At 34.6% G+C, this 17,114-nt stretch overlaps 1 protein-coding gene across 1 annotated transcript; it reads right to left on the minus strand.

Annotated features, from left to right (window-relative positions):
- Nucleotides 1-5,218: 5,218 nt before the first annotated feature.
- LOC103967654 (polygalacturonase QRT3) lies at nt 5,219-7,223 on the minus strand. The gene is made up of 3 exons (XM_009380927.3): nt 6,951-7,223; nt 6,612-6,848; nt 5,219-6,329 (listed from the first exon to the last, which is right to left on the minus strand). The coding sequence occupies exons 1-3, from the start codon at nt 7,155-7,157 to the stop codon at nt 5,325-5,327; spliced, it is 1,449 nt and encodes a 482-aa protein (XP_009379202.1). The 5' UTR covers nt 7,158-7,223; the 3' UTR covers nt 5,219-5,324.
- Nucleotides 7,224-17,114: the final 9,891 nt, after the last annotated feature.

The raw sequence follows: 17,114 nt of genomic DNA on the forward strand, positions 1-17,114 counted from the left end.
AATATTAAGCACCACCACATCAATTGGATTAGGCAATGCCCATTAATTGGGCTGGCTTCAATGGACCAATTTGTTAAGTAGTGTACCGGTCCATTTTCTAATACTGGCACAAATATAGGATGCCCAGCAACCCATCTCTTCAACTCTTCGGGTTTCCTCGTATTTTAATTGTTAGGTTCATCTTTTGTTTCCAAATCATATTTTCTATCAAACTTGCAAAAAACACATTAAATCCAACAATTTAATACAAAACCATGACTATATAATAGATAAAAGAGGTTCAACAACAATAACAACAACAAAGTCTTTTCTCGCTAAGTGGGGTCGGCTATATGAACCCTAGAATGCCATTGCGCTCAGTTCTGTGTCATGTCTTCCGTTAAATCCAAATACTCGTCTTTTCTTAAAGTCTTTTCCAAAGTCTTCATAGGTCTTTCTCTACCCCTTCAGCCTTGGACCTCTGTCCCATAGTCGCATCTTCTAATCGGAGCGTCAGTATGCCTTCGTTGCACATGTCCAAACAACTGTAACTGATTTTTTTCTCATCTTTCCTTCAATTTTGGCTACTACTACTTTACCTCGGATATCCTCATTCCTAATCTTATCCTTCCTCGTGTGCCCACACATCCAACAAAGCATACTCATCTCTGCTACACTCATTTCATGTACGTGTTGATGTTTCACCGCCCAACATTTCATGTCATATAGCATTGCTGGCCTTATTGCTGTCCTATAAAATTTTCCCTTGAGCTTCAGTGGCATACGACGGTCACACAACATGCCGACTGCACTCTTCCACTTCATCCATCCAGCTTGTATTCTATGGTTGAGGTCTCCATCTAATTCTCCGTTCTTCTGCAAAATAGATCCTAGGTATCAAAAACAATCACTCTTTGGTATTTCTTGGTCTTCGATCCTCACCCCTAACTCATTTGGGCCTCCATTTGCACTGAACTTGCACTCCATATATTCTATCTTTGATCGACTAAGGCGAAGACCTTTAGATTCCAACACTTCTCTCCAAAGGTTAAGCTTCGCATTTACCCCTTCCTGAGTTTCATCTATCAACACTATATCGTCTACAAAAAGCATACACCAAGGATTATCATCTTGAATATGTCCCGTTAACTCATCCATTACCAAGAGCCTTGATGTAACCTTACAGTTATGGGGAAGCTTTCAGTTTGTCCTTCATGAGTTCTTACGGCAATCTTTGCTCCATCGTACATATCCTTTATAGCTTGGATATATGTTATTCGTACTCCTTTCTTATCTAAAATCCTCCAAAGAATGTCTCTTGGGACCCTATCATACACTTTTTTCAAATTTATAAAGACCATGTGTAAATCATTTTTCATATCTCTATATCTTTCCATCAATCTTCGTAAGAGATAGATTGCCTCCATGGTTGAGTGCCCTGGCATGAACCCGAATTGGTTGTCTGAGACTCGTGTCTCTTGCCTCAGTCTATGCTCAATGACTCTCTCACAAAACTTCATTGTGTGACTCATTAGCTTAATACCACTATAATTCATGCAATTTTGTACATCGCCCTTATTCTTGTAGATAGGCACCAATGTGCTCTTTCGCCACTCATTTGACAACTTCTTCATTTTCAAAATCCTATTGAAAAGTTATGTGAGCTATGCTATACTCGTCTCTCCCAAGACTTTCCACACTTTGATCAGTATATTATCTAGGCCCACTGCTTTTCTATGCTTCATCTTTTTCAAAGCCACAACCACTTCTTCCTTCCTAATTCGGCAGTAAAATAATTAGTTTCTATACTCTTCTGAGTTACTCAATTCCCCCAAAGAAGTACTCCTTTCACATCCTTCATTGAAAAGATAATGAAAATAACCTCTCCATCTGTCTTTGACAGCATTTTTTGTAGCAAGAACCTTTCCATTCTCATCCTTGATGCACCTCACTTGGTTTAGGTCCTTTGTCTTCTTTTCCCTTACTCTAGCTAGTTTATAGATATCCAACTCTCCTTCCTTGGTATCTAGTTGCTTATACATATCATCATAAGCCACTAGCTTAGCTTCTCTCATAGCTTTCTTCGCCTCATGCTTCGCTATTCTATACCTTTCACCATTTTCATCGGTCATATCCTTGTATAAGGCTTTAGAACATTCCTTCTTAGCATTAACCTTTGTACCTCCTCATTCCACCACCAAGATTCCTTTTGGTGTGGAGCAAAGCCCTTGAACTCTCCTAATACCTCTTTTGCTACTTTTCGGATACAACTAGCCATGGAATCCCACATTTGGCTAGCTTCCCCCTCTCTATCCCTCACGCATTGGGTGATTACTTTCTCTTTGAAAATGACTTGTTTTTCTCCTTTTAGATTCCACCATCTAATCCTTGGGCATTTCAAGGTCTTATTCTTTTTTCTCTGTCTTTTGATATGAACATCCATCACCGACAAGCGATGTTGATTAGCCAAGCTCTCCCCTGGTATAACTTGGCAATCCTTACAAGTTATACAACCCCTCTTCCTCATTAGAAGAAACTCTATTTGTGTTTTTGACGACCCACTCTTGTAGGTGATCACATGTTCTTCTCTCTTCTTAAAGAAGATGTTGGTTAAGAAGAGATCATATGCCATTGCAAAATCCAAGATGGCTTCCTTATCCTCATTTCTTTCCCCAAAACCATGGCCACCATGAAAACCTCCATAGTTGCCTGTCTCCTTGCCCACGTGTCCATTTAAATCTCCTCCTATAAATACCTTCTCCGTCTGAGCAATTCCTTGCACCAAGTCTCCAAGATCTTCCTAAAATTTCTCCTTCAAACTTGTATCCAACCCTACTTGAGGTGTGTACGCACTAATCACATTGATGAGTTCTTGTCCTCTTACAATCTTGATTGCCATAATTCTATCTCCTACCCTCTTGACATCTACAACATCTTGTGTCAAGGTCTTGTCCACGATGATGCCAACACCATTTCTCGTTCTATTTGTACCCGAATACCAAAGTTTAAAACTTGAGTTTTCTAGATCCTTTGCTTTAAGACCAACCCACTTAGTTTTTTGCAGGTACATAATACTTATCTCTCTCCTCACCATAACTTCCACTGCTTCCATAGATTTTTCCGTTAAGGTTCCTATATTCCACGTTCCTAAACGCATTCTACTCTCTTCAAGATATACATATAAAATATCATCCTTACATTAATTGCTAATAATAATGGGGTAGAAGGGCAATGATGGAAGGAGTGTGGTGGAGGTGATGGCAGCGACGATGACGATGGTGGCAAATGGTGGTTGAATTTTGAAGGATGATTTTGGAAATGGTGGCTTAAAGGTGGCTGGGATGATAGTGGCAGAGATGGTGGAGATGTTGGCAACCATGCATGGTGAGGGTGATGGGAGGTGACGGTGGTAATAGTGGTGATAGTGGTGGTGAGGTGGCGGCTGCAATGATGAGGTGGTGGAGGTGGTGATATTGATGGTGGCGTTGATGGTGAGGAGGTGACGGTGGCAGCATCAATGGTGAGACGAGGTGGTGGCGGTGGCCATTGTAACAGAAATGATGGCAGTGAAGGATAGGGGTGGGCACTTGAAACCGAAAACCAAAACCGAAACATAGAATCAAATTGAACCGCATCAAACGGTTCGGTTTTGCAGTTTTGAAACGGTTGCAGTTTTGAAAATGAATCGCAAAGTAAGAAACTGTTTGGTTTCGGTTTTGGCTTTTGAAAACCGCACCAAAACCGAAACCGCACCTCAAATTAAATGTCATCTTTTATATGGTTGTTTGTTAGAGTCCATACATTTAGTATTGGATTTAACCACACTAGAATGTCATTCATTTTCACCCCTATTCTATTCAACAATTATCACTTATCAATGCACCCCTTCGAAGATGAAGAGCTATCTTGCATTTTTTTAGGAAACTAAATAGTAGATTAACAAAATCAACCCCAGCTTCTCCATAACAAACCATGTTCTTAGATTTGATAACCATAAGGTGCAAAAACAGGTGTGTGTGTGTGTGTGTGTGGAGTTGGAATATATGTCAACTGTTACAAGCAAATATAGTGTGTTGACATATAAACAATTCTCCCATCCTCCTCATTTACATGTTCAGTGTAGGCTTTATTATGCTAATCAGTCTCTGCTGCAAAATACAAATCTCCTTTGTGACCAAGTGAAAACATGCAGATGATCCTATTTTATTAATTTTCAACATAAATTAACACTTGCATTAGATAGGTGTAAACATGTATTGTTTGGAAAATAAGACCGTCTTATGCATAGATAGGTGTAAATTTTAAATTGTACATTTTTTTTTCTCAAAAACCAAACTGAAAACGGTTAGGTTTCATTTCGATTTTGACTTCAAAACCGCACCGCCAAATGTTTTGGTTTCGGTTGTGGTTTCACTCAAAACCGCACCAAACCAAACCGTGCCCACCCCTAGTGAATGATGTGGTGGCTGCTATGATGGTAATGGGAGGAGATGGTGTTAAAGATGGTGATAGTGGCAATTGTGGTGGTGATGGTGAGACAATGGAAATGGTGGTGGTCATGGTGGCACGAGTGATATAGCGGTGGAGAAAGTGGTGATTGTGGTAGTATGTATGATATTATTTTAAATTTTATTCTAGAAAAATACTGGAACATCAATTTGATGCAAAATTTATGTAAAATATTGTTTGCAACGTTTTTTCATTTTTTGAGTTTATTTCACACAAAATTACACCAAACACATCTTAAAACCGTTTCAGTAAGCTATGTCATTTTTTTTTAATATCATTTTTAACTAAAAAGCATATTCACACATGTGAATATGTAGCAAGAGGCTGGTATCCACATTTAAGGGATGGATCCTTTATATGATTTTCTTCATGATTTATATAGGAGCAAATCAAAGGTGGGATTTCTTGATTATATGGGTAATGGGTAATCATGAGTCCCAAAACCTCCCTTGAACCCTATATGCTGAATAAATGGGTAATTATGGTCAAGCAAGTTTAGTAGTGCAAACTTATACGTCATTGAACAACATCAGTCAAAAGTGCTAGAAGTTCAATCGATTTTGCTGAACACGCAGCACTGGCATCTTCCCTTTGGGACTAACAACTTTGAAACACGTTACAAATTTGAAATTAACGAAGATATTTGAAGCTCTACTTAATTGTTAGAGTCCAAGTCCAATTAGACTTCTGGCAAAACTAGTCCACGATTTATTAACCTTACACCAACTAATTTTCCAATGAACAGATGCTTTCATTAGTAAAAAAAAACAGAAGAAACTAACTTCATTGTATCATGTATGTGTTTTGATGTACATGTATTTTAATCACACTTAAAATTATACGTAACCCATCATGCTCTGATCCACTAACACATGCAACGTGGCAGAAACGGGTACGTCTGATTCTACTGTGACACAATTCCTCGACACATTTCGTAGGACATGTTTTGGAAATGACTCACTTGCCTGCAATGTGTACTGCACATTTTGTATGAGATTAGGGAAAAGGAGAACGTGTGAGAAATCAACGGTCCATCTAGTCCCATTACTCCAAACTGACCCCTTGGCAACCGTTGATTTATGAACCATACCCCGCACGACATTTCGATCAACCATAATTTGATCAATAGTAGTAAAATATCGACCGTTGGATTGATCTAGATGGACTATTGGGACACCGGTATAATCACCTGAAAACATATTATCAACGATGGTGATGCCACATGCCACACCCTTCAATGATTTGATCGAAATAAAGGCATTGCCAAGGAAGAATGACCCGGATATATGGAGTTCGACCGGGTCCTCAGCCACGACTCCCGTGAAATCAAAATAGGAATTTAGGATTCGAGTTTGGGTCAACCCAGGTGCCCGAATGTAAATTCCAGTCCCACCCCATCCAGTGGCCTTGTTGTAACAATGTACTCCGGTGAACACGTTGGCTTGCCCTTGTACCATTATACCAATTGATGCTGAGAAAATAACCACATCGGTGATTGCGTTATCGTTTCCTATGATGTTAATTCCGATGCCGGAAAAATCCTTTTCACGGTGATCGCCTCCGATATTGATGTGCTGACCAATAAAGGAGTTTCTAACATAGGTTTCATGGCCACCGTGAATTAATATACCATCACTTGTGAAATGTGAAATGTAACAATTGTCAATGGTAGTCCTTAGTGAATTGATAATCGAAATTCCACCACCTCTGAAATTTGAGTTTATCATGAGATCCTTGAGCGTGATATCTTCGTACACAAGAGAAGTCGACGGTGACCGTAGCTCGATAAGATGGCGATCGGTTGGGAAATCATCGGATGCATGAAGAGATCCACCATGAATCTGTTACACCGTAACAAACCCTGAGCCTATGAAAAAAAACTTACAAATGAAATATAAAATGTTCTATATACTCTATTCTTATTATTCTTAGTAATTGTACTACTAAACTTTAGAATAATTGTAATAAGATATTCTATAACTACTAAATCTACAGAGAATGATATTCAAATTTGATTGCAAGGTAACGAATAGTGTGCCTTGACCAACGGCTCTAACCCATCTAAGCATAATGCATTCCGACCATCAGGTTGTTCTAGTTAAGAAAAATGTTAGGAAGTGTACCATAAAGTTTCCACCGCCGGTATCTGGTAAGAGCAGCGGACGGCTGATCTTGTATGTCCCTCCATCAAGGTGAACTTGAGTGCCTCCAAGGTCAGCAACACCCTTGATCAAGTGACCATCAAGAGGAGATCCAAAGGCATGTAAAATAGCTTGCTGTAGTGCCTCTGTGCTGTCTGATCTTCCGGTTGGGTCAGCACCATACTCAGTCACGTGATGTACACGTGATTCTGCGGATGCCTGAATCCATATATATGAACAAATCATATAACGATCATTTGGAAAAAAACTGAAACTAATTAAAACCAAAAATAAAAGAACAAAATATATATGTAAACATACATATAGAGTTGGTGTTGAATAGCTTTGGGTTGTTGAGGCCTTATTGCGGATGGTATGCGATGCCTTCATCAAAGCCATGCGCCTCATCTGGTCATGGTAAGTACCAGTGTTTGTACCTGAGTACGAGCCTTCTACACGATTGACGATTGCGCTTACATACATAAACGCCATTAACAGCTTCAAAGGCATAGCATTTCTGGGCAGCATGGCTAGATAACTGTTTTCAGAGAGAAAAATGAAGCATTCTAAACTCTACATCACAGCCAACAGCATCATATATATTGACTAATATACATAATAAAGTTTGAAAGTTCTAATACTGTTGAATTTGTTTGCTTTTCTTCTTGGCCGGAAAAGGATAGTAGGAGGAATCAAATATAAAGTTGACCACTGAATTTGTAGCACCTAAGCCAGCCTTTTGAATTAATTATGATTATGATTTTATTATCATATTATAAATGTTGTGACAATTTTATTCAAACACAGAATTAACATTTGCTGACACATGCTCTAATACAAGTGAAGCCCGGCTCTATTAAAGAGTGTACATGCCAACAACCGTGTTAATTTTGTGTGTCCAAATAGTTATATTTTATTATTAATTCATGTTCATCTTAATTTTTTTTAAATTTACTTCCAATCTCAGTCTGCTTAAGATAACACACATGTAGTCCATCTAGAAGATTTTAACTAAAAAAGTTATCAACTTTATTTCCTATAAAGATTGCTGCAAATTTATTTTAAATTTTGGGCTTAATGTTTAAAAAAAAAATTCTTCCTTTAATGAATATTACAGTTTTTTTTATAACTAATAAATAAGAACGGTAAACTAGAGTATTAAGGAAATCTGATCGTAGCGTACAAACATGAATCATCATTAATTAGTTAGGTTATAGACTAAGTCCAATTGTGCGTTACAAAGGCGGCTTGAAGCCAAAATTGGACTTTTAAGTGCCAAAAATTAGGTAATTAATTAAAGAAAAAATTAAGGGGATTTTGCACAAGTATCACCTGAACTTGCAAGCATGTGTGTCAATTCGAACTGAACTTTTAATTTTTAATTTTTACCACATGGACTCTCTTAACTGTTAAAATTTATCACCTATGTTATTTTCCATCCAATTTTCCATTAAAACATGTCATGTGCCTCTCATGTGGAGGGATATTTTTGTCAATTCACTTCCTAGGGCTTGCTGGAATCAATTTGTACGAAGGCAAAAGGCATTTTTTAGTAGTGTTGTTGGAGTCAAATCATGAAGAGAAAGGGAGAAGTTGGTTTCGAGTTTGATTTTGCAAGGGTTGTTAAAGAATAGAAGTCAAAATTATGCAAAAATTTTGTCTTTCATTTACAGTAACCTTTCAAGATTTGTTTTCTAGGTCAGCAAGTGGATGCGTGGTTCACCTTAATTTATTTATATATTAATTTTTCAAACTCTTATAGGGGGAATTGATGGACTAGGGTTGTACAAACCACCAATTTTGTTTTAACGGCAAAATAAATGGAAAATAACGTAAGTGATAGATTCCCAAAAAAAAAAAAAAAAAAAAACATAGTAGAGAGTGTCCAGATGGTAAAAAAATAAAAAAGGAAAGTTACGGTATTATTGTATATGCTTACAAGTTTAGGTGATACTTGAGCAAAAATTAATCAAACTTATGAAGATCAGTTTGAGTAATTGAGAATGAAGTGGGTGATGACTTGAAGAAGCACGTTTATTATTTCATGCCACTCTTTCAAAGGAGAGACTTGAATGTGATTAAACAAATGTTGGTTTGCAAGTCGTCGATTCTAAATTTCCAATGTAGTGTGAGCCTTCTATAAGGATGCTGCTACTTCCCTGACGAATGGCTCAGCTGGAAAGTTAGGCACTTGCTGCATTTTTTCCAATATTATTGCTTTCGTGTTTTTAGGCCATTTGGCTTTTCAACTTCAAACTTGACCGCAATAGCCCCCGGGTTTTCTGCCAACCCCTTTTTCGTGGGAGCTTTTTTTGTCAAGTTATCAATTTGATAGTCACTTCTAAGACTCGGGGTCTTGACTTTTCCCTAGAAAATATTTAAGGTTTGAAAGTGATTTTATTGTTTCGACCAAAACATAAAAGATAATAAAAAGAAAGAAAGTGATTTTATTGAAAAACACCCTTCATGTGTGATTTTAGTTCTCTCAAACAGGGACGGAGCCACCATACGGGATAACAATTTTTTATACGACTTGTTAACACGATACTTAACACTAGTAGGATTTTATACCTCTAAAAGTATTAATTTAGTATTTCTCGTCTTGATAATTCAAATACTCCAGTGTACTCGGTGCCTAATCATCAAACAAAAGGTGAAGATGTTCTATTTCAGGTAGGATAAATTAAAATTAGATGCCTCATTTTAGATTTTTCTAAATTAAACATCTGTTACTTTTCAACTTTTGATTAAAGTGCTTTTACTTTTAATTAAACTTATATTCTAGGTATATTCTTAATTTAAGTATTTTATAAATTTTTTTAAATCCATTTCTATGTAAAAAAAATGCACTCAATAATATTCATTAATTTATTGTTATTTTTATGGAATCTCATCCCATCCTCAATTTAAGGATTCAATTATATCTACTGGGGTTCAAGATTAATTGGATGAAATATAGTTTTTCCAATTTCCAACTCAACATTTTATATAGATTAGAAAAAAACAAGAGTTCGTTTATAATTAAAATTGAGATGTAGACTAGACTACCTAATTTCATGCAACCGAAAATAAATTTGAATTTTTTAACAACTACTTTTCACATTTTTATTTAAAATGAGTCCTTATTCCAATAATTAATTATTAAGAGTTGACAAAATATTTTTTAGTGCAATGTTTTAATGTGAAAAGTTATCTTTTTTTTTTTTTTGGGTTACACAACTTACACATAACGTACCATAAGTTTTGTACATACCAAAATAAGAATAATCCAACGTACTAATAACTTGGTACGTACTAAATAAAGAATTGCATAACGTACCAAAAGAAATATTTTATAACGTACCAAAATACTAATACGTACCCAGATTAAATTTATATAACGTACCAATAACATACCAAATGATTGGTACGTTATATTTAATATATGTGCATGTTATATTTTGTAATTGTATGTTAATAGGATGTTTATGTGTTTTTAGAATTTAAAACAACAAATTATTTGAATAAGAAAAATTCACTTTGAACGAATTATGATAAGATAAGATAGTATGTTTGTGGTAATTTTAGAATATTTGTGATATTATTTTCTGAACTAGTTGGTTAATTAAATACAATAAAAATCATAATTTTTAATTAAAAATTAGTAGAAGAATGTTTGATTAAAAGTTTAAAAGTCATAGATGTTTGATTAAAAAAATTCAATTTTGAGGCATCTATATCAAAATCTCCCTTTCAGGTAACCTAAGTTTGTTTTTGTTTTACTTTATACATATAGCTAGTATTGTAAAAAGTGTTGATATTACATTTGAAATTGGCATGATGCATGATTCTTATTATATTTTCTTTTTATTTTTTATAATGTAGAATTTTGATAATAATTACAATGGTTCAAGTTCGATTGAAAAAAAAAATGAATTGCAGAAGTATTTGGAGGATAAAAGAATAGTTAGAAAATTAGACATAGATGTTCTTTCTTAGTGACAAATCGAGAGTTTTCATTATCTAATACTTTCTCAGTTAGCAGGAGATGTGTTAACAATTTCCATTCAACTATTGCGTCAAATTTTGCATTTAGTATTGGGGGTAGACTAGATTGGTAACGTAGTTTATTGTTGTCAAAAACATTTCAAGTTTTGTTGTGCACACGAGATTAGCTATTTGGAAAATGAGGTAAGATATTTTTATATGGTATAGTATTTGTCACATCCCGACCCGGGTGGGACCACTTCCCGGGCCCGCTCCACTACCGTAGCACGATATTGTCCGCTTTGGGCTTACCATTCCCTCACGGTTTTGTTTTTGGGAACTCACGAGCAACTTTCCAGTGGGTCACCCATCATGGGATTGCTCTAGCCCCCTTCTCGCTTAACTTCGGAGTTCCTATGGAACCCGAAGCCAGTGAGCTCCCAAAAGGCCTCGTGCTAGGTAGGGATGGGAATATACATTTAAGGATCAGTCCCCTGGGCGATGTGGGATGTTACAGTATTATTGTTTTATTCCTTTTTATAATTATGTTTGGTAAACTTTTCATAATTTGAATGGTTTATAATGTTTGCTTTTTCTATACTTGGTTTATGTGGAAGAGAGTTCTGATGTGGAAAGCCTTACAGAAAACATCATCAATATAACTCTTGAAGACAATAGATCAAGCCAAAGTTCCAATACAATTTCTCCATAATGATCAATGAAACTAGAAGGATTTTGTAAAAAGAATAACATGCAATCTTTGAGTTTCATTGTGAAGGTTTTAACTTCTTAGAAAGGTTTCACAACCTTGAAAAGAAATACTCCTTCATTTTGCATATCCTTGCATATTTGATATTTTGTAGTAGACTAGTAGTGTATAGATACCTTTTTATTAGGTTCTTATTATGGAGTATGTAGATATATATAACACTTAATGACAATTGTGTTTTTATGTTTTGAATTAATATTTACGTGGCAATCTAACATTTGCAAATTTTAGAAAGAAAAAAAATATTTCTCTTAACGGGCCAGGTCATTTTATCCTTTAAAATAATGAGTGTGACACAACACGATCCATTAAGATAATAGGTATTACACGATTCGAACATGACAAACATAACTAGTTTGTCATGGCAGATGCCCTCATTCGCATGGTTTGCCAAAAAGGGGTACATGTAATATCAATTTCCAAATAAAAACCTCACATATATAATAACTCACTCCAATGAAATACATTTTTCACTTGCATTTTGCTAACACCACCCCACCATTATCTTATGCCATATGCAATAGATATTAAGCATTATCGACCTAATTTTATTTTAATTTGGAGTCTTTCATTCTAATTGATTTATGCTATCATTTTTGTTTACTTGCTTTATTCGTTATTATTTCTTCTTCTTGCATGTACATACTATTTATTGGATTTTAACATGGCTTTGATTTATCACAGTTGGTTTTATATGTGTGTGTGTGTGTGTGTGTGTGTGTAAAGGAACATGATTTTCACACAGTCATCTTCTCTCCCTCTGTATCCTTGTGTATTTCTAGTCATTTGATGAATAAATAAAAAGAAATCAAGGATTAAGTACCTAAAACCCCCCAACCTTTTATTGTCATTTCAAATTTGTCTCAACCTTTTTAAATATTTCAAATAAGTACCTAACTTATTGAAAATGTCACATTCGTTAAGCCCCAAGTAAATTTATGTTAAATTAACTAGGTTTTATTTAGTTTCCAAAATCAATAGAATGTCATGGAAGCTTGGCCTCCACCAACTATTGGTTCCCATCACCCCTATTAGGCCATCACTTCCATACCCAACGCACAACTCTTAACTCCACCCTAAAACTTAAGTCGCCAACATCAAGAAGAAGGTCATGAGGTTGCTAAAATGATATGGACTAACATAATGCTCTCAACACCATCTTTACTACCCATAAAGAAGAACTGGAAGTTTTACAAGCTGAGCATTGGCGATGAAAAAATCACAAGAGCAGAAACAAGCTTTTTGAAATCTTATATGAATTCTTAATCCTCTTCTTTGTTAGGAGATTGCCATCTTAATGTAATTTCAATTTTAGTTCATATCTTATTCAATTCAATACTCGTTTGATCATTGGGTTCCATATTATAATATATATATATATATATAATTTAAATTTTGAGGCAACTAATATTAACGTTGATTATGATATACCCAGTTGGTGGATTTTGAATATAAAGGTTGGGGGTTTTAGCGGTCGTGGGTTGAGTTTGGAGGTGGTGTGGGCTTGATATTTCCCAATCTTCATTTTTTTTTCCATTTTATTTGTGAATTTGTGTATTCATTTTCATCTTCATGTCTTTTTTAAAGTTGTTATTATTATTATTATTATTATTATTATGGTGTCCAAGTAAGCTAAAGATTGGGATCGATTGTTGCCACATGTATATTTAACAGAATAAATTAACTGCGACTTAACAGATATTACATTTTCAATAGGGTGAGTACTTATTTGGAATGTTTAAAAAGGTTGAGACAAATTTGGAATGACACTAAAAGATTAGGGGGTTTTAAGTACTTAATCCAAAAATCAATGAATAAAAATGGGTGCATTTTTGCTCACCCACACTAACTATAGGATATGTTCATCACCGCTTTCAATGTTTGCCATGTGTAATCCACACTAATTCTAGCTAAGCCTTTTTTTTTTTTTTTTTTGCTTTAATTAATAGGAGAGAGAATCTACTTTTACTTATTTACTTCCATATATATCCTTTCTTTTTAAATATTCTATTAAAACTTAATCTCCCCTTTTTTAATACAAACACACTCAACCCTCTACGTGCATCTTCTGGTTTTCCATCTGCTACACATCTTCTGGGTTTTCCATCTGCTATTTTTCTCCGACTACAAAAAGGTACGCAATTCCCATTTATTTGCTTTTTAGGATTATTATAGGTAAGGATGGGCATCGAACACCCATTTCGTGTTAAGGATGAGGCGGTGGTGGGGTAACCTAATGGGATAGTACTGCCCAGAGTCTACATCTTCATCTTCATCATAAATACTTTAAATTATGTTCCATCATGGATTATAGGATGTCAATATATATGCTTTTCTTAGGATTATTATAGGGTGTCAAAATATATGCTTTTTATGATTATTATATGGTGTCCATATATATGCTTTTTAGGATTATTATAGGGTGTTTATTTAATTCAATATTAAGTAATTTGATACTTGTACAGATGGAACACCAAGATGATGAGTTTCATACTCCATCTTCCAGTGATGCCAAAGAATCAATTGATTGTATACACTTAGATTCAGATTCCAAAACCTTTGAAGTCTTGGATCAAAATGAAGAAAAAAGAGAATTTACAAGCAAAGTTGGTGATATTTCTCTTGGAATGACTTTTGATAATGAGGATGATGCATATAATTACTACAATGCATATGGTAGAAGGCTTGGATTTAGCATGAGAAAGAACAAAGAGAATAAGGACAGGTTAAGTGTGCTAAAGAAAAAACAATTTTGTTGTTCTTGTGAACGTTTATATATATAATAAAATAAATAAATAAATAAAAAAGAATTCCAAAGAAGAAAAGAGAATAAACAAGATGTGGATGTAAGGCAATGCTTGAAATCAAACTTAACTTAGAAAGGAAGCTTGTTGTGACAAATTTTGTTGCTGAACATAGTCATGTTCTTGTTCCGACATCAAGTTCCCATTTATTGAGGTCACGACGATTAATAGAGCTTTCTAAAGCAAAATTGATAAATCAAATGCATTCCGCAGGACTATAGCCATCTCAAATCTTCTAATAATTTACCACAGAAGCATGAAGGTCTCAAAAACTAAATTTTGTTTGATTGTAACAATTTGATAATGAGAAAGTGCATTGGGATTCTTTAAAAGGGCGACTCAGAATGTTTGCTTGAATATTTTAAGAAAAGCAATTGAAGACGAGTCATTTTTCTATTCTCTTCGAACAAACAAGGAGAATGAAATAAGTGGTTTTTTTTTCTGTGATGGAAATTTGAGGCGCGATTATACTATATTTGGTGATGTTGTGTGTTTTGATACGACGTTCAAAATGAATAGATATAATATGGTGTGTGCCCCAATAGTTGGTATCAATAATCATGGTCAAACCATACTTTTCAAATGTGGTTTGCTAGATGGAGAGACAACAGATGCATGTGAGTGGCTGTTTAAGGCCTTTTTACAAGCCATGGATGGAAAAGCACCGGGAACCATATTTACAGATCAAGCCCAATCAATCACTCCTGCGATTAGTGAAGTATTTCCTAATTGCCACCACTGACTTTGTTTGTGGCACATATATCAGAATGCTGCGAGGAACTTGAATCATGTTTTCAGTGAGTTTAAATCATTTACATAGGATTTCAAAAGATGCATATATGATCCAGAGACTATTGAAGAATTTGAATCAAGTTGGAATAAGTTACTTGATGATTATGAATTGGGAGGAAATGATTGTCTAGAAGGGATATATCTATTACGTGAGAAATGGGCACAAATTTATGGTCAATACCACTTTTGTACGGGTATTACTCTTGACCAATTCCTATTATATTATATTTACATATTATTTACAAGTTTCTTTTTCCACTATATTGTGATCAATTTCTAATTTTTTTTCTTAGGTATGACAACAACACAAAGAATTGAAAGCATGAACAAGTTTTTGAAAGAGTATTTTGCTCGAAACCTCCTTCTGCAAAAGTTCGTCATCCAATATGATAAAGCAGTAGCAGATCAAAAAGAAAAAGGAAAGGCAAGCAGAAAATGCAACCAAATAGAAATGGCGTAGTTTGTATTCTGATTGGAATGTGGAGATTGAAGCAACAAAGCAGTATACAAGTAAGATTTTTTATTGTTTCCAAGAGGAGGTTAAGAAAGTTTTAAATTTGAGGCCACTAAAATTAGAAAGTGATGATGGGCTAACATATAAATACAAAGTAATGAACTTAGGAAAACAAGGAATTAATAGAACACTTATGTATGACCTTGCAAAGCAATCAGTTTTGTGCAGTTGCAAAAAGTTTGAGTTTGAGGGGATTCTTTGTGCACATGCCCTAAAGTTATACTATGATTTAGACTTGTCAAGTATACCATCTGATTATTATTTGAAAAGATGGAGCAAGGATGCTAAATGTGATATTGGATTTGATTCTTATGGTGAACCGGCTAGAGTAATTTAGACACAGCTTCATTGGTTCATTATAGTGAGCTATCTAATATAGCACAAATAATCATAGCAAAAGGTGCAAAAAAATAGCAAAAATGTAGTTTTTTGAAATCTAAGTTGTTAGAGTTGGAGAAAAAAAATGGAAAAGCATGCCAATTTTGGAGAACAAGATGATGGAACAAATGATGTAAATTATGTTAAGCATGTGACTGAAGTTGGGAAAAATCTTAAGAACCAAGATTCAAAAGTTCAGAAGTCCAAAGGTCGGGGCAAAGGTAGAATGAAGAGTGCTTTGGAATCTAATTAACCTAAAAAGAAAGGTCCATATAAGAGAAAAGGTTAGCACATATTTGGCTTGTTTTTATTTACTATTTGATTCACAATTTGCATTTTTCAATGTAATTATTATTTTAATTGTTTAATAGCTTTTAAAGAATCCAATTCAAATGCATATGAGATCAACGGACCATCAACAAGATACGCAGAAACTTAGGTTTAAAGTTTAGCAATTTTTTTATCATGAATGTTTTATTTATTTATTTATACTTTTATTCATTAGCATTGTTTTAATATATTTCTGATGGATCAATTGGAATTGGTATCTAAGGACATATTGGAATGCCAAGTCAAAACCAATTCAATATGGCACCCGACATATTGGAATGCCAAGTCAAAACCAATTCAATATGGCACCCATAAGTTAAGTCACACATTTTCCTTATGGATTTCCAATTGTTCCTTGTGTTCAAGGGATTCAAAATCACCAACTTGGATTTCAAGCTATAAGTCCCATTATGTCTAATTACTCATTTATGAATCCTCAAGTTTGTATCTTCACTAAATGTACTATATATATAGTGTACTGTATTTTTGTTCTCTGGTTTCATAAGTAATTTTTTTCTTTTTATTAATTTGCAGGAAAACATTCAACCAATACCTCTGGGAACCACTCCTCAACTAAAATTTTCAAATCCATCAACATCAAACATTCAACCAATACCTCTGGGAACCACTCATGAACTAAAATTTTCAAATCCATCAACATCTTAGATCAAGTTGTAATAGAATTTAGAGATATTTTTTTGGAATGGCATCCTTTGAAGTGGAGAATATTCATCCTACTACTTTGTACAATTTAATTTTGATGAGTTTCATCTCAAACAATTGTATTTTTTGGACTGGCTACAATTTTATTTTGACAAGTTTCAACTAAAACAATTGTATTTTGAATGACATCATTTGTCCTATTAGTTTTGTCACTAAAATTAGTTTTTGTTGGATATTGACTAAGTGATTTGATATGATTCATATATCCA

Source organism: the organism of the source record quoted next, unplaced genomic scaffold (assembly GCF_019419815.1).
Source record: "Pyrus x bretschneideri cultivar Hongxiangsu unplaced genomic scaffold, Pyrus_bretschneideri_v1 Contig61, whole genome shotgun sequence".
Taxonomy (NCBI): domain Eukaryota; kingdom Viridiplantae; phylum Streptophyta; class Magnoliopsida; order Rosales; family Rosaceae; genus Pyrus; species Pyrus x bretschneideri.